The sequence below is a fragment of the Pelmatolapia mariae genome, linkage group LG16_19 (genome assembly GCF_036321145.2).
Source record: "Pelmatolapia mariae isolate MD_Pm_ZW linkage group LG16_19, Pm_UMD_F_2, whole genome shotgun sequence".
In the NCBI taxonomy this organism is placed as follows: Eukaryota; Metazoa; Chordata; class Actinopteri; order Cichliformes; family Cichlidae; genus Pelmatolapia; species Pelmatolapia mariae.
This window is the reverse complement of record NC_086241.1, coordinates 58,018,707-58,041,890: the sequence shown is the minus strand read 5'-3', so window position 1 is coordinate 58,041,890 and position 23,184 is coordinate 58,018,707. Positions and strand designations below refer to the sequence as shown.

The 23,184-nt window shown below is 39.0% G+C and overlaps 1 protein-coding gene across 3 annotated transcripts in view; it reads left to right on the top strand.

Moving 5' to 3' along the window:
- Nucleotides 1–410: 410 nt before the first annotated feature.
- Nucleotides 411–23,184, top strand: part of mta1 (metastasis associated 1) — a 43,531-nt gene continuing 20,757 nt past the window's right edge. For all 3 annotated transcript variants that reach the window (XM_063498367.1, XM_063498366.1, XM_063498368.2), the window contains exons 1-3: nucleotides 411–528; nucleotides 10,330–10,397; nucleotides 14,452–14,545. In XM_063498367.1, the coding sequence (XP_063354437.1) occupies nucleotides 501–528; nucleotides 10,330–10,397; nucleotides 14,452–14,545 (190 nt within the window). In that variant the 5' untranslated portion in view covers nucleotides 411–500. The remainder of the gene's footprint in view (nucleotides 529–10,329; nucleotides 10,398–14,451; nucleotides 14,546–23,184) is intronic.

Genomic DNA, 23,184 nt, shown 5'->3' with positions numbered 1-23,184 from the left:
GTCCAAGTTTCATGTCTTAATAATAAATACAGGTCCATTTCCAAGAAATTTACCCTTTCGTTTATAATCTAAACTGGCAAGTAAAAGATAAATGAACTACTTATGTAAGGTCAACCGAGTAGTAAAGTTAAGCAAAGTTAATAGGATAACGGTTCTTTTCGGACGAGCGCGTGCTGGGTTGCTAACAGTGACGTAGGTACAGTCTTAAAAGGCAAATATTTATTTATTTATTTATTAAATTTTATTTTAAGTTAAAGAAATTTGTTTAATTAAATCGTTAATTTGTTACAGTGCTGATTCCCATTTACCAGCGCCAAAGTTGTGGGTTAAAAGAAAAAAGGCGTACTGTCTCTTTAAGGCAGCCAGCCAGTCTCTTTCGTATTGATCAATCCACCATTTTCCAACACAGAGCGGCGGCAGTGCTAACACAGCTCCGGCAGCGCGAGAGAGAAGAGAGCCACCCCTCTACCTGGAGAGGAAGCCAGGGACCGGGGGCAGTCATGGCAGCGAACATGTACCGGGTTGGAGGTAAGGTGGAGGGGGCAGTATTTTAAGACCTTCCCGTAATTTTTTATGGCGGACTCGCCATGATTAACGTCGGTTCTTTTATGTATTTACAGCGCGTGGTCCGTCTTTTGCTTCCCTTCTTTTATTTCCCTAAAGCTAAAGAGCCTTGTGCTTCACAGATGATGATGATGGTGACTGTGAAGAGGAGGATGGTGATGAAGAGTAGTGGTTCTCTTTACAAAACTGCTCCCCGGATTTCCTCGCTTCTTTTTGCGTTTTTCTTGCAACTTAGCAAACAAGTACTTTAGTGCAACGATGCACTCTGAGTAACATGCATTGCGCTTCTATATATTTTGATGTAACGTAGCGGATATATTCTAAAAGTTTTGCGTGCCATTCAGCTACAGCCCGGACTATACGCTCACAGCCATAAGTAACATCGTAAGTGCTTTAAGTGTCCTGTAGAAACCTCTCAGTGCTCACAAGATAGCAGCAAGGAGTGCATGCTTTTAAAATGCAGGGAAGGAGTGGGAGAAAAAGTTAAAGACAACACTTTACATGCAGGAACCACTAAAATTCTCAAAGCATGCGTAGAGATCCGTTTTACACATTTATAACCAGTGTGTCTTCGCTTCTTTTGTGCAGGCAATTCAACTTAATACCTAATTAAAATTCCTGATTTCCCCTCCCACTCATTTTTTCCCTGCATATGTTCCCCTGATTTACATCCCGTAGGTACTGTGTGAAAATGAAAACACGAAAACCACTATAGCTGCACTGTATTTTAAATAGAATGTGCTGTTTTTTGAGGGGGTATGCAGTGGAGATGCATAAAAGAATGGAGACCTTTTTAGATGTGTCTTCAAAAAACTTCAAATTTAGCTGTCAAAAAGTGTCACCATACAGAGGTTTGATATGACGACTGTAATGCAGATGGCAGTCCTAAGCATTTGCAGGACAGTTTCTTTATTCTTTCTTTATTCATCCACTTTAATGTCTTTTTGGACTCGGTGGCCATTTGTCAGTAGAAAATGGAGGGAAAGCAAACTGATTATATTTTTAAGATTATTAAGAACTGATGTCTTTTGAAATATGACTGATGTGATTGCAGTTGGCTTGGAGCATGCATCAAAAATGGCCTATGCTGAAGATAATGGCATTGTTATTTAGTCAAATGAAACAAAGCCTACCTGAGTGAGAGCTGGATTATGTTGGAGCAGGGTAAAAAGTTAACACTTTACCAGCCAGATGTTACTTAGTTTAGTATTTCTGTTTACGCTGTCAGTCTCTTACACTGACATACCAACCAGTTAAGCTTGTATGTCTTCTTTGTAGCACACTAATTTGCAGTAAAAAAAGATTGTTTTATTTATTTAATATCTACCTCGCAGCTTTAAGGTTGTGTAGTTTGACTAATTTGTGAAATCTAATCAATCAGAATGGATTAAACATTTAATGCTCAGTCATCAAAGCAAAGTTGATTACTTTTTTGGAAAAGTGAAAAAGTAAAAAGTAATTCATAATTTAATTTAAAACTACAAAACATAATTTAATAAGCATAGTCTTAATTTGTCCTACAACCACACTTCTAGTTTAAAAAAATAAAATCACAGTTCTAGTTTGGCCTAAAAATAGGCCTCATAATTGACTGAAGCTTCTCCAGGCCAACACCAGAACAAAGCAGAAGCCCACACAAAGATGGCTGCTGCTTTGCAAGACAATGCAGGATCATCTTGGAAAAGCAATGAGTCCCCTTGAATGAGCAGTGGACAAAAGACAAAAGGTCTTGATGTCTTTGTTTTTACCATCCAGGCCACAAGCCACTCTTCCGGTGCCTGCAGCACTTCTTCCTAGTGCTTTCCCTCATGTGCAGGAAAGTGTTGGTGACTAAGTGTAGGCTGTACGATAACTTTTAACCATTTCAGCGGTTGGAAGACGTTTTTATGAATGCAGTGAAATTTTAAAAAACCTCTAAGACTTGCTGACGACTTGTTTTCCCTAAGTGAAAACAACTCTTTCCTGAGATTATGATGTTCTAAATTTGGTTGTCAAGTTGTATAGAAAGTTTACTACAACTTTTGCTGGTGGGTATTCAGACTTATCATTAAAAAAAGAGGACAGGCTTTTAAAACTGTGGAGCTTTGATTTTGTAGTTAATATTACAGTAAGTTGCTGGGTGGTGTTAAGCCAGGTTGAGTTTTTGGCCAGGTGATCCTCTGTTTGTTTCCTTTAAAATGAATTTGTACAACAGGCTTCTGAATGTGGACCTACTGTGATAGAGATGTTCCAAAATATAGTAAAAGATGTCCTGTTTGTATTTTCTCAAATCGTGTTGCTCTGGTCGAAATATATTTCTACCTACAATGAGGAGTGTGGGTTTTATTCCCCCATCACCTGCATCGGAACTGCAGTATGAGGCCATATCCGAGGATGTTATGATCACGAGGAATGATTACAGGATGCAAACACTTCTTCGGTCGTCATATGGGTAGAGGTCTGTTATTTAAAGAAATAATTGGAAAATACGGGATCCATCCTTTAAATAAGAACTTGCATTGAAATGTTTTGGATTGTGACAGCTCTTGCACAGAGTTTGCAAAATGTGTTGCATTGTTTACTAACTTAAAAAGTGAGAAACTTGGGTGTTAATGCCCACATTTCCTTTGGATGGTGAGGATTTTCTACAGTAATTATTCAGAATGTGCCTGAAGGTGTTGCACTGTTTACTAATCTACAAACTGACTAAATTACAAACTTTGACAGTGCCCACACTTTGTTTGGCTCATGGCTGGTGTTAATCTCCCACGCTGGCAGTTGTGTCTCTTGCAGGGTCTGGTGGGTGTACTCACTGAGTGGCAAGCTGAGGCTTCTTTGCTTCAATCCTGCCAAGTTCAGGACAACTAGTTGGACAGATGCATGACAACCTTTTTACATCCATTCAGCAAAGTATCCCCATCATTGTGTTTCTGAGGGGGTCAAACTGCCCGAACGCCCATCACAATAACCGCTGTTTGCTAGCTTCCTAGTATTGCCTATGGGCTTAAAGGTCTGGTTGTCTAAACTTCACTAGAATGAATGTTTGAGAAAAGAGTGGAAAAATTTGCTGATTTATCGCATTTGTTAAGTGCAAGCTGCAGTGGCTGCTGCAGTATGATTGCAAGGTGTCATGGGAGTTGTGATCTAATTATTATAAGATCAAATCCATCTCAGCCTTAACACCACTGCTGACTTTATGCGAAACTGCTTTTTAAACATTTTTTAGTCCTCGGTGTAAAATATTATAATATGTCAGAAAAATGAGCGGGACGGGATATGAAAGACATATTTTTGTCTCTTTCCTGCTTTTGCCAGGAATCCTAGCAGATACTAGCAGGCCAGGTAGATTGTATAGACTGTACAGAGGTGTATGCATCTGTGCATACAGCTGATCGTACTTTAAGTGATTGTGAGTGATATCAAAGTGTGAAAATAAGGTGCGAGTTTGACTTTAGGATATTAAATTAGCTTCTATTACCATAGAAACCTTCATCCATACTATGTCAGTCTATAATCTCGTCTGCGGTTGCCGCTTCTGACAACAGACGCACCTGTCCGTGTGACTGCATGAGTAAGCATCGGATGGGGTGTGAGCTGTGGAGGGCGTGTGTTTGCTTGGACTAACGTGGGCAGATGTTCATGCTCTTCCTCTGCTGCCTCTCCAGCTCCCTTTCTAGCTCTAGCCCAGCCCTTGGAAAAAAAGAAATATGACTAAAGTATGCTGTACTACGTGTAGACATTGAATTCTCTAGAGATGAGGTTGAAGCTGGAACACTTTTTGAATTTGAAATAAATTGCATCCTTTCATTAAGTTGAAATATTTGGATATGCTGTGGTGCAGCTTTATCGGGGCTAGCATATTGCAGACTAAATAGAAACAAAGATCAGTTGGTTACTGCGTTGTTGGTTTTTCTGTCACATAATCACAGTGTTGGTAGAGCTGTCTTTTAGGGATGTACAGGCAGACTTCCAGCTATCGTTTGAAATGTCTATGAATTTGATGATTAACCACGTAGTCTGTAGAAGGTCCGAAAATAGTCACATCCCAAGTCATGGGTACACAAGGAGAGAGGTGTAACTTTGATTTCAGTAGTCAGTGAGACGTACCAGAAAACACATACACAGAATCAACGGTCAAATTTGTTTAAAAAAAAGAAAGAAAAAAGGTTAATACCCTTTACTAGGTATGAACAAAGTTTTATGACCGCTTAATTTTAGACTCTGTTTAAAAGTGCCGACAGGATCAGCGAGTCAGGGTTAGAGTACTTGAACGATTGCTGTGCCAATTTATGTTCTGGATACAATAAGGCAAAAAAGGAAACTGCAGCTGTACTTGTCTACATCTTCACTACAGTAATGATCCCTGTTAAAATTGTTTTGAACCTCTTGCATCATTGCAACAGTGCGGTTTTCTTATTATGTTTCCCACTTCAGCTGTTATAAAGTAGATGATTGGCTGTGGGGAACTGCTGTCTTTTGGTGTTGGTCACAGATTTCGGTTCAGCATTCTTGTATCCTCTTTGTGATGTCTGAGATCTGTAGAAGCTACAATCAGAAATGTAATGAATTTAACATGTTAATTTGCTTTTTGTTAACTAATTTAATAATTCAAATGGCTAATCACGGCAGCTTTAATGTACTACATAAGTTATAATATGCTAATACACAGATTCCCAGCTGTTTGTCTCATGACTGTGCCTACTCAAATGCCTTTAACTCAGAGTGTGTTGCAGGGTGTGTCTCTGAGCTGAACAAGTGATGTTCCCTCTGGGATTGCTTAATTTAAATTGCTTTAAGAAACTCTCAATGACAAAGTTGTTTAAAAACAGAGATTTAGGTAATAAGATGAGCATAGTGTTGGTGAATTGTGCCATTCCTTGTAATGTACTTTCTGGAAGGCATATTTAACATAATAAACCACTACGACTATGTAAAGCAGTTTATCGATGAGACCACCAATACAATATAGTTTTCAGCCAGAGCTGTGGGATTTGGACTGTAGGCCCTTACAATGTGCATCTTGGATTATCCTGGTCACCTTAACCGAAGTTTACAGTGAATGTTTGGATACAGGTTATTTTGATTGTAATTCGCACACCTGTTCCACTTCATTTTAGATTTTGCCCACCTTTATCTCTTTCTGGTTGATTATTTATCTCATGTTTTCTTTCTCTCTGTCTCTCTCATCATTGCGTCTCTGCCAGTCTGTCTCTCTGGCCTGGTTTGAATCAGCCCAGCAGACTCTCTCTTTCGGGGCTCAATAACGTGCCTTGATTGGCTCACAGAAAATTTGACTGCACTATGACATCATGGCCGCCGGAGCCCGCCGATTGGCTGACGCTGAAAGTGGGGGATGGAGAGCGGGGTGGTTGTACGCGGGCTGATGTGACGGGAGGGCTGATGGGAAACCGAGAGACTGATGCTGCTCATTGCCTACAGGCTCTCTCTTTCTGTTGCTCTCATTTTGAGTTCCTCTCCAGCTTGCTCTCCAACAGGCTTCAGCTCCTCACATGTAGAAACTCCAACATTCAACCAGGCTGTTCTGGACAGTCACTGAGCCATTTTCCTCCCATGGTTATTTTATTACAATTTTTTTTTCTTCTTCTGGAGGTGGCAGGAAGGGACACGGGTTGAACTTAAGTGTTTCCATTCTTGGTAACTTAAATTTCCGAGCCAGGAAAAAAAAGAACACGGTGAGCTTTGCCCAAAGTCCCACCTTCTCTAAATGTAGCGGGAGACGTGCTGTCACCAACCAAGGGGAAAAAAAAAAAATCTTAGCATGTAGTGGCGATTCACACCCAACACCACATCAAACCGAATATTCAACATGTGGTTCTGCTTCATTTTCTAAAATGGTTATGACGCATTTTGGCTCCTGATTAATGGGTCCCTCTGAGCTGGTGAGCGTTTGAGGGCCGCAGCTACACGTCATCATTTCTCCCCACGCTTTGTCAAGAGACTTGTCCCTTATTTTTTTTGGTAAATTAGGATTCTTGTAAACATGGACTTTTTTTTTTCTTTTTTTGCAACAAAGGAATTTTCTGTCTCAGCATACTGGATTGCAGATTTAAGTCTTTTTTTTTTTTTTTTTGTAAAATCAGATGTAATAAAGTTTTACTAAAAGACATCACCTTAACTTATGGAACTTTTTTTGTACAATCATTCATAGATTATTCTGCTAATTAACAGAATAATCTACAACCACAATAACAAAGTCCCAGTTCCTGCAGGTGATTTCTCTATAGTTTTCTCAGTAGTAATTCACGTGGTGATTAGTTTATTGATTATTTACAGCATGGCGTCCCACAGCATAAGCTGGTGTCCTGGAATGTTTTGTTTCCTAATCAATAGTCCAAAAAGGAATGGGTTTGTTTGTTTATGTAAATAAATTTAAAATTCTAAATCATCACATTTCTAGCCAATTTCCCTGAGAAAAAAGAGCTAAAGCTTATAATTTAATCTAAATAACTGCTTCTAAAAGTGTATGAAATAACTAATTGAATCATGGCTGCGCTACAGTACAGCTTGTTCTGTTATAGGCAGGTAGGAATAATGGCCGCAGCAGTCAAGGATTACTTTCATTATATTCTGAAAATTCTTTCAATGAACATTAAATGATTTCAAACTTAAAATGGGAAGATATGTCTTTAAAGAGATTAAAACCGAAATAGATATTTCACTTTCTGTGATGTAAGACCACACGTGAAAGGCGTTTGTCACGTTTCAGAAGCTAAAATAAGTTTCAAGTATTATTAATTTATAAAAACTGTTTCTGATTAGTTTAATTAGCTATTCAGTTCTGTTCTGTTAATAGCTAATAGCTGTTCATGCTGAACAAGTCTTTTTTTTTTTTTTTTTTTTTTTGTTCAAGGATGACTTGACCATGCTTAATAAAAGGATAGTGTCTTGGTCACTTTCCCACAGTTTCACAGCCAATCTGGTGATCACAACTAGTCACAAGCTAGTTTCTTCAACCCCTGACCTCCGTGCTGCTGACTCACATGTGTGTCTGAAAGCGAGCAAGTCGGATATCTCGTCTTCATTTTCTTTCTCAGTGTGCCGCTCAATTTCAGCTTGGCCTATTTGATATTCAGCAGCGGGACGGAGATGTCACAGTGGCAGTGGAGTCTAGTAACAAGCTGTTACAGGGTGAAGAGTAGACAGGCATGATGTGACGATCTTTTCCCATCTTGTAGCAATGTTCAACAGTAAAAAGAGGGTTGCTGGAAGACGCAAGTCATAAAATTTGCACTGTGTATGCCTTCTGAATTGCTTTTGCTACTTGGAGGAAGTGCTAAAGTTTTACATCTTCATGCAAATGATGACTGTTCAGTGGCTTAATGCATAGAACAATTTTTCAAGGGTTTAAATAAAATAAATGCTATCTGCCAACCGTAGCTCTGGAAATTACAGTTATCTTGCATTACAAAACTTCAGACTGGGCGTGAACCTCTTGTATTCAGTTATAAGTGTGGGTGGAGAGAGGAATACCAATAGGCATAGTGGAGCAAAAGGTTTTCCAGCGGAGAAGTCAAGGTGTGCCCCCTATGCAGATGCAGGGGTTGCTTTGCATTATTGTGTGTTAAAGATCAGCGTGGGCGAGACTGTCTCTGAGATAGACTTTCAATGTTTGACTGTTGATTATTGTCAGCAGACATATTAAATATATACATGTCAGATGTGAAGTCATTGGTAGTTCAGTTTATTTTGGTTGTTTGTGAATTGTTAGGAAATGGTTTTCACTCAGGTTCCTCTGAGCCAAAGACAGTGTCTTTAAATGCCGGTTTTTCCTGAACAGAGTTGCAGTTGAGAATACCCAAGACGAGACAAAGAAATTCTGTGAATTAGTCCAGATTAAAGAGTAGAGAGAAAAAAAACATAAAAAAACACTATTAAACTTTGTTCATACTGTCGTTCATGGGAAGGAGCTCTCAGTATGCTCCTCTGGTATTCAACAGCCAAAAGTTTGATTGTTTTGTATCCTCGGTGCCCTATGACATACATGCATCCTGGCCGTTGCATGGGGAGTACTGAAAGCATACAGTATGTTTGCAGAAACACATTAAATACTGCAATTTATGCATGCCAGGCATAAGTATGAAAATAAAGCTCGAGACAGAAAAGAAATGCAATGCAGAGAAAATGAATTGCAAAAACAATTATTTTGCAAAACCAGTTCTTCTCTCTGTGCACCCCTACCTTCACCCAATAAGGACCCCAGATAAGTTTTAAATGAATTAAAACAGTCGTTGCTCAAAGAATTTAATGTTGGAAGTTCCAGCATATAATCTCTGCAGCTTTTTGTGTTGCAAAGCTTTGAAGAGATTCTATATCCAGTAGTGAAAGCTTCATTTCCTGCTTGGATAATGTGTGTTGTGTAATCCATCTATAGGTTGTTATGTAGATGGAAACATGATATCATCTTACACAAAGTTACAAAATGCGTTTCTAGTCATACTTGTCATTAGTAAAAAAAAGAAAAGAAAAAAAAAGCCAAATGAGTCATCTGGACTGAGATCAGAAACTAGGACGGGGAGGGAGAGGCAAGACTGAGACTAATGCACTGAGACTACATTTACGATTTCAGCAGAAAAAAAACTTTATCAATGTCTGAATAATTTATTCAGTTGGTTTTCAAAGATGATGCCTAACAACTTTAGAGTCAAAAATGGAATATCTTCCATATTGGTTGAACTGTTTGGTTGGGCAAAACCATTCAAAACTGTTTGAAAGCCACCTTTGGGTTTTAAAAGGAAGCTGGAAACAGAACGGCTTGATAAATGCGTCTTAGATAATTGTTTTAATTGTGTTTACAATGTTTTGTGTGAGGATTTTTCCTTTAACTGTGGCACTTATTATTATGCGGGTTAGACTTGGATGTCGTTGCAGATTATGGGTGTGCTAACAGGATGGGTGCATGCCTAAACCAGTTAAGTGTTGGACACAGGAGGAGCAAGAAATGAAGGCAAGAGTCAGTGTATGTTACGGTTGTGCTGGTGGAATTTTGGGCGATCTCTGGCCTAGTCGGTCAAGAAGACGGGTCTTAGGGGAGCGTGGGGGGATGGGAGGGGGCATATTTAGGGTGAAGGGAGGATAGCGCCAGCTCCAGGCAATATACCAAGTGTGGGGTATAATCTGACAGCACTCAGCCAAGACACATGCAGGGCTAAGACCAGGCACCCTACCAAGACTGGGGCCTGTGGGGACATCCTGGTGAGAGCTAAGCCTCCAATGGGCCTGGAGTGGTGCCAGGAGCAACACACACACACACGCATACACGTTAACACAAATGCATAGTAAATCCACACACGCGTGGTAAAGCCTGTGCAATGTCTCTCGTACACCCACACACAAATGCAGACACACTGCGCATACAAACACCACCACACATGGGGAGAATGAATGGAGCAATAAGACAAAGAAAGCATGAGGGCTGAGGAAATACAAGGTTTGCTATTTGAATGGAAGGGTTGGAGAGCCAGTTTTGTTGCTTATGTGCGAGTGTGCATTAGCACGTCAACATCTCATTCTGTCAGACTTCCCAACTACAACAGCAACTGCTGTGTATGAAATTAGCCTAATCGAGTTAAATCAACATTTTGTGTATGTCTCTGCTGCACTTTCCTCTTGACTAATCAAGCTGTCGTTGTGTGGTCCAATTGGAAATTGCCCTGAACGTTTGACTGACCTCACATTGCTAACTGACACTTCTTTGTCTTTCTCTTTCCATTCCCCACTCTGTTTCTCTTTCTGTTCCTCCTTCTCCTTCTTGCTGTTCCTCTGCAGATTATGTTTATTTTGAGAACTCGTCCAGTAACCCACTGCTGATCAGGAGGATAGAGGAGCTGAACAAGGTGAGTGTGAGTGGGTGTCTGAGGTTGAATTTATACCCTTGAATGCAGCACATATCCCAGCACTGTAAATCGGATATTAATGTCTCTATCTCAGCCATTCAAATACACTTTAATGAAGGCACATTTTAACTAATATTAGGTGCTTTTTTGTATATTTAAGTAAAAATAAATAAATGTATCTTGTAATGTAGAATAGTTTTGCCATTAAAATCTATTTTAATTAGCTTTTTTTGATATCTGAAGCTACTTTATACTTTCTACAGCTTGTTCAGTGCAAAAACTCCTCTTAGGTAGGAGGGGAATATATTAAACTGCTTAATTGTTTTTTTCACTGTACATGTGTTATTTCACTTCATAATTTATTAGAGTGAACATACCATCTGAACAAATTGCACTTTGATTACAATGCAAATTTTGGTTTGGGGAATGTTGAAAAGAGACATGTAATGATAGGCTGATTTATTTATTGAGAGAAACAAAATCATTATCTGTGCTGAAGTGTCCCAGCTTCTGAAGTGTGATGATTTGCAGATTTTATTGTGTATGCGACAGCAAATATGCTTTCATACAGCTTTAGACTTACAGTCATTAAAAAAAAGAAAATACAGCCTCTTAAAATGATAAGTTTTATATATCAGGGCATCAGAAAAACTTGGTCTTTAACAGGTCTTAAAATTAGGTAAATGTAACCCCAGAAGAAAAACAACACATATTATGTCATTATTTAGCAAATATTAAGCCAAAATGCGGGAGCAGCGTGTGGAAAGACTAAGTATGTGCTGTGTCCACAGGGATTAAAAGGGGACGTATCAGCCAGGTGCTCCTAATCAAATTCACTTGATCATCATCAAGTATGGCCACCTCTATAAAAGCAGAAGCTTTGTCAGTTTTTTGGTCTGAAGCATTCAAGTGTGTGTGTTAACACAGTGCTAAGGAGGAAAGATGTCAGCAATGATCTTAATGAATCAAATGTTGCTGTCCGTCAATCTGAGTAGGGTTAAAAGTCAATTTCCAAACACTTTGAAGTCCATCATGCTACAGCGAGAAAGATTCACAGTTGCCAGTCTGCACTGAAGTGGACATCCCAATAAACTCACTCCAAGGTCAGACCATGTAATGCTTGGAGAAATTGCAAACAATCCAAGAGCCACTATAGGCACTATATGCCTCAGTAATGTAATAATTGACTGGACAAGACTGGATAAGTATGGCTTGTTTGGAAATTTGCCTCTTCTCTCGAAGAAAGAACATGGCAACATGGCTTGGGTGAGGAAAGTCATATCTAAACAATCGCCAAGACTTCAGGAACAATATCATTTGGACAGATGAGACCAAAGTGAAGACAAACTGTCAAGCACGGTGGTAGAGGGGTAGTGATTTTGGCTTGTTTTGCAATCACTGAGTCAACTCCTTTTGTATACCAAAGTATTGTAGAGTCAAATGTAAGGCCATCTGAACCTTGGCTAAAATTGTGTCATGCACCAGGACAGTGATCCCAAGCACACTAGCAAATCTCTTCCAGAGGAGCTGAAAAGTGAAAAAAATCCAAGTGATTCAATGATCCAGACAAAGTCCAGACCTCAGCCTGATTAAAATGCTGTGGTGGGACCTTAAAAGAGCTGTGCATAAATTAATGCCCACAAACCTCAATGAACTGAAGTAACACTGTAAGAAGAGTGAGTTCCACCGCAACAATGTGACAGACTGATTAAGTCGTACTTAAAATGATTTCTTCAAGTTATTAATGCTAAAAGTGGTTCTTAAAGCTATTGAATCATGGTGTGCAATTAGTTTTTCACACACTGCTTCTGCATTTTGGCTTAATTAAATAATGACACATTGTAAATGCCATGTGCTGTTGTTCATCTGAGGTTAAATTTACCTGGTTCTTAAGCCTTGTTATGGACTAGATTGTTTTTTTTAATGCCCAGATATGTAAAGCCTTAGAATTAACAATGGGTGTGCTTTTATTTTTTACTGTTAGTGTGTTTTTAGACAATGCACTACTTGAATATGGGATGCTAGTCTTGACAAATTCTACAGACTAGATCTTAATGAAAAGAGAAACCAAATGTTAGTAGACAGATTTTTATTATCCTTTTAAATGTATGATTTATGTGGTGCGTATAGTAAATGGTATGTTTTTATTCAGCATAATGCAGTAGTGAAAGCAGTATTGCGTTAAAGTGTCACATTAATGATGATGTTGTTGTTAAGGTGTTGGGTAAATCCCAGCCTGCTATTTGGTACGTTGTTCAGTTAAAGAAGCAGAAAAAGAGATGTCTCTGTAGACTAGTTACAGGTGCCTGCTGTCTGTCCCCTGTTCCAGGCCTGTGCTGAATAATATGGAGAGTGTTTAATGTGATTGACACAGAGCTCAGAGTTGGCCTTCTATTCTGTCTGTCACTGTCAGTCTCTGTGCTCCTCGGGGATCTTTGGGTTTCTCTTCCATACGGCCTGAGATGCTGGTTTAGAAAATACAGTGTCTGAGGGGAAAAATTTCCATTGATCAAAACTGAAAACTGATCAAGTTAACAGTTTAGTCTGAAAACCTTTCTGCAGTCTAAAGTGCACACCAGTAGGTTTGCCTGCTGATTAAAATGTGAAATAAATATGCAGTGTGTAGCTTTCGTGTCTATTTATGATACTATTGTGAAAGGAAACTGTATATTTCACTATTAAAGTCACATCTTTTTTGGGCATGTTGCTCAGGTATATTAACAGCAGCCAAATTATATCTGAAGCCTCGTCTTTTTCCCAACCTACTCTTTGGGATGCTCCATAATTCTCTATACACCAGTATTTCTTGTTCTGCTCTTGAGGTACTGTGTGAGCTCCAGGGCCACTCCACCCAAAACCTGCATCAGTTGAAGTGCTGGTTCTTGTGCCACCTCATGGAGGCTACAGAGCAGAACAATGACTGCTATGAGCTAGCTGCAAGTTGGTGGATTTGGAGTCTCCCAGCGAGACCAGAGACAAGAGAAGCAGCTGATTGTGTTGCTTAATTATTTGTTGGTTGCAAAGTACTTAGCAAGTAGAATATTTGCAATGGGGCACATGCACCCCCAAGAATATCTAATTCAGTATGAAACACTCCTCCTTATTCTGCTGTCCTATATTTAAACTCTGATCCATTAAAAAAAAAAAAATCCTACATAGGCCTTGTTTTTTGTTTCTTACACACAAACTCCAGTGATAGTGCTGACCATAAAAGGCTGTAGTACGCTAAATACAGTTCTTACAGCTCAAATGTGCACATACAGGATGACATGAACCACAGTTAATCTTAACATTTCCAGTATCACTTCATAAATGATGTATGTGCTGTCACAGGGTGCTGTGGGAGTTTTATTTTATTCAAAACTTTCTTCATTTTCAAAGAAAATGTTTTATTTTGCAGCCATAAATGGGCCAATTATCTCTCCTCTGTTCTATGGCCTTTTTTCAAAAATGGAACTGGAAAATTGGATTTTAATTATTTGATGATTGGGAAAGTAGAAAGTCTGCAGAGCTGAAGTATCTACAGAATGTAAATCTATGTTAGGTGTTCACTTTGTTTGTCATCACTTCGTTTCTCATACAGTACACAAACTCATAAAAAAGTTAGTCAGTACTCAAAACTTAATGCATAGTGATTTGAAAAAAGGTAAAAGCTACAACTTGGTGTCTAAATTATACTTAGTATCTTTTACACTTAATAATCTTACTAGGAGTACTAGTTTCTGTTTTTTAGGTAGTATTCAATAAAATATTGTCATGCAGATTCTAATTTAAAAACAGTTCTGTATGAAAACATCTATGTAGTAATTAATGTAAAGGGAAAAGAGCTGGGGCTTGCACAGACGCAGTCCTCATCACTGCAACACATCATTTTTTTTTCTTTTTTCTTTTTTTGGAGGATTGCTGTGGCCACTTTGTTTTCAGGCAAAGTTAAAAAACTAGCCTCAGTTATGGGTTTTTCATCTGTGTGCGCGTGCCCGTGCATGCACGTGTTGGTTCTCTGTGTGAGGCACCACTTGTTGCCATGGTAACGCTGATTGTCTCTGGTTTGCAGACAGCCAATGGGAATGTGGAGGCCAAAGTGGTGTGTTTTTACCGGCGCAGGGACATCTCCAGCACACTCATCGCACTGGCAGACAAACATGCAAGTGAGTGACCGACCATAACCCAGCCAGCCAAAATCATGCATCAAACAAAACTGCCAACCAGGACATGAAACATTTCTTTCTGACAACCCTCTGCAGTCATTTTCCACTGCAAACTTGTGGTACTTTCACATCCAATCGAACAAGATTTCCCTGAACAGAAAAATACAGCTCTGCTTGTTGTTTGGCTTGATTGTAAGCTTGTTTGCACTCCAGATTTTATCAAGGGGTGATACAAAATTGAAGTTTGTTTTCTTTTACCAAGCTGGTCTAGACTTTAGCCCCTCCTCTGATAGACCGGCTTGCAGAAAGCATTCGATAAGTTATGTATATCAATATGGTAACGTCTGGGTGTTTGGGTGAGTTTAGTTTGTGCTTGAATATGCTCCTGTCCTTCAGAGCTTGGAGCAATGCTGCTTGGGCTCCATCTCAAGTGGCTTTGTATGTTTTTTTGTTTTTTTGTTTTTAAGTTCTGGCTACCAGGAAGTTTTGTCTGAGAGAAGCGCTTTCAAGCGGTGGTTTTAAAAATAGGGAACAGGAAATATAGAAGCTCCATCAGAGGAATGTGATGGTAGGTTTATTAGCAGTAAAAGAAAGTAGTGTAGATGAAAACTGTTAACAGGTAACAGAAGTATGTCATTTAAAGGCCAAACTATTGAGACTACTAGGTCACGTCCCTCGTGGTCAGTTGGAAATTACGCCTTCAGGGCACTGCTCCAGAGTGCCTAAAGAAATAGAGAAGGATACAGGATTTATTGCCACTTAGAGATATTGCTTTTGGCATGACCACCTCTTCCATATCACCTCTTTGACCATGTAAAAGGCGGCTTTTTTGACACATGGAGACACATCGAGGTCCCACTATGGGCCTTTTATGAGGTAACTATGCAGTTTGGCTACATATATTTAAGGCACTTAGTCTGTTTTCCTTTAATCTTTGCGTTTTCTTCTTATTTTATTGTAATCTTCTAAACATATTTTAACTGAATAAAAAACTGTGCAGTTTGCTTGTTAGTTGAATACGGTTGTAAACCTTGTCTGCAAGCCAACCTTGCCTTGGAAGGTTATATCTATTTTAAATTTAACTTGAAAAGACCTGAGTTCATCCTCATTTGAAACTGTTGTCTGTCTATTGTGTATTTAGTCTTGTGGGAAAATATAATCGCCCACTACTACCCACTACTTAAGTGAGTAATCTGTATCCATGCTGCCACAGCGGAGCATTTGGTTGCCTTGCAACAAGATGGACCTAGGTTCAGACCCAGGAAGGCTAATGCAGCCAATGTAAGAGTTTCTTAATCTCACGGGTTCTCACTGGTTAAATAGAGGCTAAATAGATCTATGAACAGTTATTTTTCATATCGTCTCTCATCAGGAATATGACATTCACCTGTGTCAGTGGTCATGTGGCAGCAATGTAAAAGAATCAAACAAATCAAATGGTTCATTCTGTACTCATCAGTCACATTTTTATTATTTTTTCCATTTCTTTGAACAAGTCATTTCTCTGACGTCGCTCCATTCTATTGCATGTGTTTTTGGCCCGCTTGTAATCCTGAATTACTGATGTACTTTCTTAGGTGACTGACGGAAGGCAACATACTCAGCTGGTTTCTACTATACCTGTTATACAAAAGAGCAGATATAGCTAAGTAGAATAACACATTAGCACTTGCTTTCTCTATGTAATGGAGTGTTTCATTAACAACGGTCCACACTCCTGACATACTCAGGTTCTTTTGGAGGCTCAAAAAGACTTTTGGCTAAAGCAGGTACACTTGGTGTCCAGAGCAGTGTGGCCTTCTGTGTCAACACAAAGTTTTATCAGTTAGACTTAACATGAATATGAAAGCACTCGTAAAACAGATCCGGCTAAAGCAAATAGAAAAAATCTTTGCACGTTATTTGACGTCCAATTTTTCTTGTGATAACCAGCAGTGGAAACACTGACATCCTTTAGTTGAGACCAGCAAAACCAGCCACCAGACTTTGACTGGGTGTGGCAGGATAAATGTTAGCTCTTCGGGTGTGAAAGTGTGTGCGTGTGCGTGCGTGTCTGAGAGCTACCAAGTATCCTGTTAGTGTGTGAATGTATGTATGTGTGTGTGCGTGTGTGTGTCTGTGTCTTAACCACAGCGTCTACTGAGGAGGCCTGGGGGTTGTAACCATGGCAGAAGGGGATTGTTTATTCTGCTGGACCACACAGCATCAGCTTGTTAGTGTGGCATTCTTTTAAGAACGTCTGATTATTTTTGATGTTTTTGTTCTTGCTCTGGTGTTGATTGAAAAGGAAATATGCTCTTATTGTATATTGGAAAGAGTCATTAAATATTGCTATTTGGGTATTTTTGTGGATCGCTTGTATCCTCTCTCTGGTTTCTTGATGAATAAATATGAATGTATAATCAGGGTTGCAGTGTTAAAAACAGTACTCCAATAAAGCTAGCGTTATATGGAAGTTGCAGTGTGCTGATGGATATTGCATTATGAATGTTGCAGAGTAATGCATCAGTGGACTGCTCCTATATAGACCTCTCTGCCAGCTGCAGTTCAGTGAGGGGGCTTCTAGACATTTTCAATATGTAAAAAATGCATGGAAGGAATTGCTGTGCACCACATGGGTGTGGGCTGCATCCTGTCTGCATTTATGTAACTGCAGCCCCACTTTGGCTGAGTGTATATGTGCGTCTGCATGCTTGTGTGGGTCCGCGTGTTATAGGTGCATGATGTACTTGAGTTTTTAGCTCTGGGCCCTGTCGGAGGAATTGCTGAAGGGGTGCATTTAATTCAGTTTCGTTGTGGACCAGCGGAGGATGGCGGTGGTGTGTGTGTGCTTTTAATGTGTGTCTGCTGTGAGTCATTGATCAAATATTTTGCTTGCAAAGATTCAGAGCACTCCCTCAATGGGGCCTCCGAATCCAGTGGTAGCCCCTCCCCTGTGAGTGAAGCAGGCTCCTGAGTGGTCAGCCTCTGTGGCAGATTTGGCATTTTACCTCCACGGCCCCTCCTTCCGCACATTTGAATTTGCCATGACTCAAACCTTTTTTCTATTTTGGAGATGTCGCTCCTTGCTTCTATAAACAATAGGAAACACTGTTGCCAGTGAAATGATGCACAGAAAGTTGAATCAGGTCCTGGGCTAGCATTATGTTACATCGACCTCCCTCTTTTTAGGCTAAAATAATGTTCAAAAACAATGGAATATTTTTTTTATTATGTTTTTAATGTTGAATAACTAAGTGCACTGACGGTATAGGAGTTTGCACATCATCACTTATACAGTTAGAAAGTCATAAGCTTTTACTGTGAGGAATAGCCTCATCAACTGTAGCTATTCAGACTGTCTTTGTCTTGTGTTTCTTTGTACAGCAGTGACTTAACCCACAGCAGGACTCACACTTTATCTACTGTAAGCAAATAATAAACAAAAGAAATGTATATTTTATGAAAAAGTGTATAGTCTATAGGAATATTTTTTTCTTTTTGCCTTCATGAAATGCTGATATGTAGCCGTACGTATGGTTGTATACCATATGGATTTTCCAGAATAATGCGCCAGGTAGCAGTCATTTTCAGGTGTTTCAATATGTTGTAAACAAATAAATGAAAACCTATGAAATTAAATTCATATCTCCTTTTTCTTCAACCTGGTTCAAGTGGTTTACTGTTTGTTGCTGAAAGATATGCCTCTGGTATGAACATAACTGCTTTTTATTTTTAATGACCTTGTTTTCTGTGTGTATTTACAAGCATGCACGAAAAGAAATATCTGCCAAAACTGCATTTTGTCAGCTATTCGAAACTTTTGCATACACAGCAACAGCCAGATTATTCTAATTCTGTTTCCTACTTCCTGATGTTTCCTACAAAAGCTGGTAGTCTTTAGATATGCTATTGACACTGCATAGCAGTTTGAAAGACACTGTTCACCGTGTCTACTGCACTGCTGTAGAAATGATCTTAAATATGTGACCACGTTTAAACGGGTGGCGCAGTGAGAAGATTCTGGGTTGGAATCTATTGGCTAGGTGTACTGTATTTGCGCCCACAGTCTAAAGACACCCTTGTTAGGTGAACTGCTAATTCTGGATTGGCTTTAGGTGTGGATATAAGCTTGAATGATTGCATGTTTCTCTATATTAGCTTTGTGATGGGCTGGTGTGCTGTACATGGTTAACTTGACCTCTAACCTAGAGTCAAGTGAGATAGTCTCCAACCCCTTGTGACCCTAAAGTGGATTGATGTATTGTTGATGGCAGAGCAGGGCGATATGGCCAAAAATATTTATCACGATATATATTTGAAAATTTGCGATAACGATATAACTGACGATATAATTGATGCGAGACAAAATACAACTCCACAACATTACTAGCGCAAAAAGACAACCTTCCATTTATTTTCACTTAAACAAGAAGCTGGTTTTTATGTGCATTACAGCTATATAAAAATTTAACAGTGTAAATGCAAATTCCTTGCTGAAAGTTTAACCAAAAGGCATTTCCAGTAGAAATGGGCTGACATATCCTGAGCATAACCATGTATAATATCCACTGCAGTTAAAAAAAGGTGCTTTGCAACATTAAACTGCAGTGTGCAGTACGTATTTTTCGGACCATAAGGTGCACGGGATTATAAGGCACATTAAGCGAAACAAAGCAGTCAGATAAATCAAACTTTATTCAACTCGTTCTTCTTGCTTCCTCCACTTCTGTACCATTGATTCATTAATGCTGTATTCTATCACAGCTGCTCTATTCCCGTGTTGTTGCAGTATATTAATGACTAACCTCATATTGTGGATGGATTATCTCAGTTGTTCTCCTGACTGAAGTTTGGTCCGTTTACAGCATCCTGCCATGCGATTGCATTTGTCTCTAACTATCAGGAACCTTAACGTTAACTTTTATAAGTGGAAAAGTGTTAGTGTTCATCCTCCAGCTTCACTGTTTATGTTAAGCTAACATAGCTGTGTCGCTAGCGATCACGTAGCACATCATAATATACCAGCTAGCCCAACTTCAGTAACCCTACAAACGTCACTGCTGTTTAGTTTCCTGTCTTCATTTATGTTGGACGTGATAGCAGAGCTGTACGTTTGAATTTTTTCAGAAATCTCTCAGTCAGAACATGCTATTTCATGCTTAGGTAACTAGCGAAACTAGCGAGCTAACTTCCGCTAGCTTCCTGCTAACTTCTAACTCCGTTAAATGTAATAAATTCTGTTTTCATGGATGCCTGGAAGTTAAACTTCATAGTTACACCTGGTAAAGCAGCAACGCTGATCGTTTTATTAAAGATGAAAGAATTTAGACAGTTTTTAACTCTCAGTGATGCTGCAGTGTTCGTTTGACCTGAAGCATACGGAGTTTAGGACCCAGATTACTCCCAGATTTAAGAGCATCTTAGTCCGACAAATACGGCAATAACGACGGCCCGCTTGCATGTTCTGCAAAAAAATGTGCTTTGTCGTGTATCTGACGGACAAACTCCAAACCAGTTCCACATCACTGGAGTTGCACCATTTTTACAAACCAATTCTGGTTCATCTGTTTCACTCAACAATCGGCCATGTGCGTATGAAAACAAAGGCACTGCGCATGCGCGTTTTACTCATATTCTATCGCGATATTTCATTTTCCTATCGTTGCCTAACATTATACCGGTATTACCGTGAACGGTATAATATGGCCCAGCCCTAGTTGATGGCATATTTTTCTTTCTCAACATCTGATTGAATAAGTTATTATAGTCATTTTAATAGTTTATTTAACTGGAAGAAGGTCAGTCTATATGCAACGCTAAACATACCTTATTCAAATGGTACATCTTAAGCTCACATACATACGTCACTTGTTCCTAATCCTTTGTAATGTGAGAAGGGTAGGCCTCCATGTTGCAGTCATGGCTTGAATCTCTAGAAGACATGATTTATTATTTTGTGACTGTAAAGGCACTTTTGTGGTTATTCCTTCCAGCCAGAGTCAAATGAACATTAATCAGTCAAACCACATAATTTAAAACAATGTACATGGAGATTTGCTTATTATGTCTGTTGGTAGTTACATGTGCTTGAATTTCTGAATCTCTTCGTTCACTGTAGAACCCTTGTGTGTTGTATCCTTAACCCTTTCCTTGAGCTATAGGGATAAAATGTGGTCTGCTGCAACGACTGAACAACATCCAGGATGATTTTTGTGGTTTGAGGGGGAAAAAGCAAACAATGCACAAGCAAACCTTCAGTGAATGCATTCTGGAGCTGAAGTCCCATTGTAACCATTATGCAACCGGCACAAAAAAATGATCGGCACTCCAACACTGCGTTGTCGTCTTCTTCCTTTCTTTCTTTTTTTCTTCAGCTGACTGTGTTGTTGTTGTTACTCTTACTTGGACTGTGCTGTAAAACGGGGGGAAACATCATCTTGATAGTGTGCTTGAGTGAGAGGGAAAGACGTTCAAAATCAAAGTACTTTTTCTTGTTCATCTCACCCTTGACGAGGCAGATCTAAAGATATCTATCTAAAGATTTATTTGAAATGGGTGTTACGCAGCACATAAAATGCTATATCTAGTCATTGATCATGTGGTGGGAGTTTAGGTGTGGTTACTGCTATTTTTGTAGTAGCAGTTAACAACAATAGCAAAAATTCAAGTAACTTGAATGACTAGATTGCAAAAAGATGTTGTAGAGCAGCTCACCATGTAAGCGTGAGTGTTTCACCCACATTTGCAAATAAAAATAGATTTTTTTGGGAACACATGTATGAACATAAAGTAGTACAACAAGTAAGCACAAGTAGGCCCCAGGTTTCTCAACAAAAAACTGATAACACAGCAGCAGCAGTGACAATGCTGTCATTGTTTAATGTGGAGTCTGTCTACACACAAATAGCGTAGAGTAAAGAGGTAGAGCTGTTACTGAGACAGGAGTGAAAAAACATCAGCACTTGCATTTGGAATCAACTTTAAAATCTTGGAAAAAAACAACTGTTCAAAAAGCTCCAATGTGAAGAAAAGCAAAAATATCTACAGTAAAGCTACAGAAGTTAAAATAAGTGATGAACTGTTAACTTGGTGTTCACGATGCTTGATGAAGGCTGACGGCATAGTCAATCTAAAGGGGGATATGAGGTGTACAGTTTTATTTCAAGGGTTTTGTAACATTATTTAGCAGACTTATTATATAAAGATAATAAAGTTAAATAAATTATTATTATTTTTCACAGGCCATTAAAAGTATACATTTCACAGTAAAACCCTGAGCCAATGACCTGGTGCTGTTACTCAGGACACTGAATTATTATTAACATTAATTATTAACATCTACACCATTACAACCTCTGCTTTCTGCAGCAGGAGGCGCTTCTTAAGAGCACATGGCAATCCTCAGTTCTGAGAACGGTCAGATGAAGCTACCACATGCTTAAAGGCTTATAGACACACAAAGTCACTCATTCACTGGTACACTTAAACATGAAGACACAAATACTCATGAACACACACCAAAATACAATATTGTTAGTTGTCTTTTTGCCTCATTTTAATGTTAGAAAGTCTTCTAAGAAGACAAAGGCTTTTTTTCTAATGCCTTAGTTTAGATTGTATGCATACCTTGTTTTATTTACGAAAAAGAAATCTGGTTTTAAGATGGTATGTAAATGAAATGAAAGGATTTTGTTATTTTGACAGAAGTTATATCCAGTGATTATTGAAATAATCAACAGCTGCAGGCCAAGTGAGTTAATATCATATTTCAAATGTAAACGGCTAATGGAGGACAGGGCAGTTAGATAAGTGTAGAAAATATCATCTCAGTGTAATGTTGGGCATTTGGTTCATTGCCAAAACCATAGTCAGAATTTGGTGAGTTTGGTGAGTAATTGTTATATTGATCAAATCAGGCCTTTGTTGAACTGTTACTGTAACTGTAAATAGAACTTTATTAGTCATTTGAGTTAATGAGGAGGCAGAGGAGGACATGAGGCAGGATAAGGGTGATGTGATGTGAAGAATGATGGAGTTGGGCTGAGATTAGTGTACCTTGTACTAGGCCACTGTTGGATGTCTGCAAAGGTAGGACTGTGCGATATGACCAAAATCTCATATCCCGATATTAAGACATCTATCGTCCGATAACGATATAAATCACAAAAATGCAACATTTTCTGTAAATCCTGTGAATCTCGGGCAGCTCAACTTGCGTGAAGTGTTTCCAGCTGGGCGTCATGGACCTGGAGTCGAGTGTTTTAACTGATGCATGAAACTATACATTTTTAGACATAAGTTGTAACGGCCGCCGTTTTCTTTGTGAGTATTTATTACACGGCGTGCTGCGGGGAAAAGTCTGTTCTAACGTTTGAGTCTAAGGTTTATTTTTTTAGCACCTGGCGGCTCTTTTTTGCTTCTCATCCGTAAATACGCTGCATCTTTCACGTGATTCAGTTTATTTTGAAAAGTCTCAACAGGATCTTGAGCTTTATTGTGAAAGGTTTATGTGGAAAATAAACAAGCGGACACGCCGTGGTTTTACCGTCGTTGTTGCTAACGACAACGCATAAAAACAAGTGCTTGTCTGTCTGTAGTGTGGTTATATTAAATATAAGAGAAAGAGAGAACTTTAAGAAATTAATATAGTCACTACA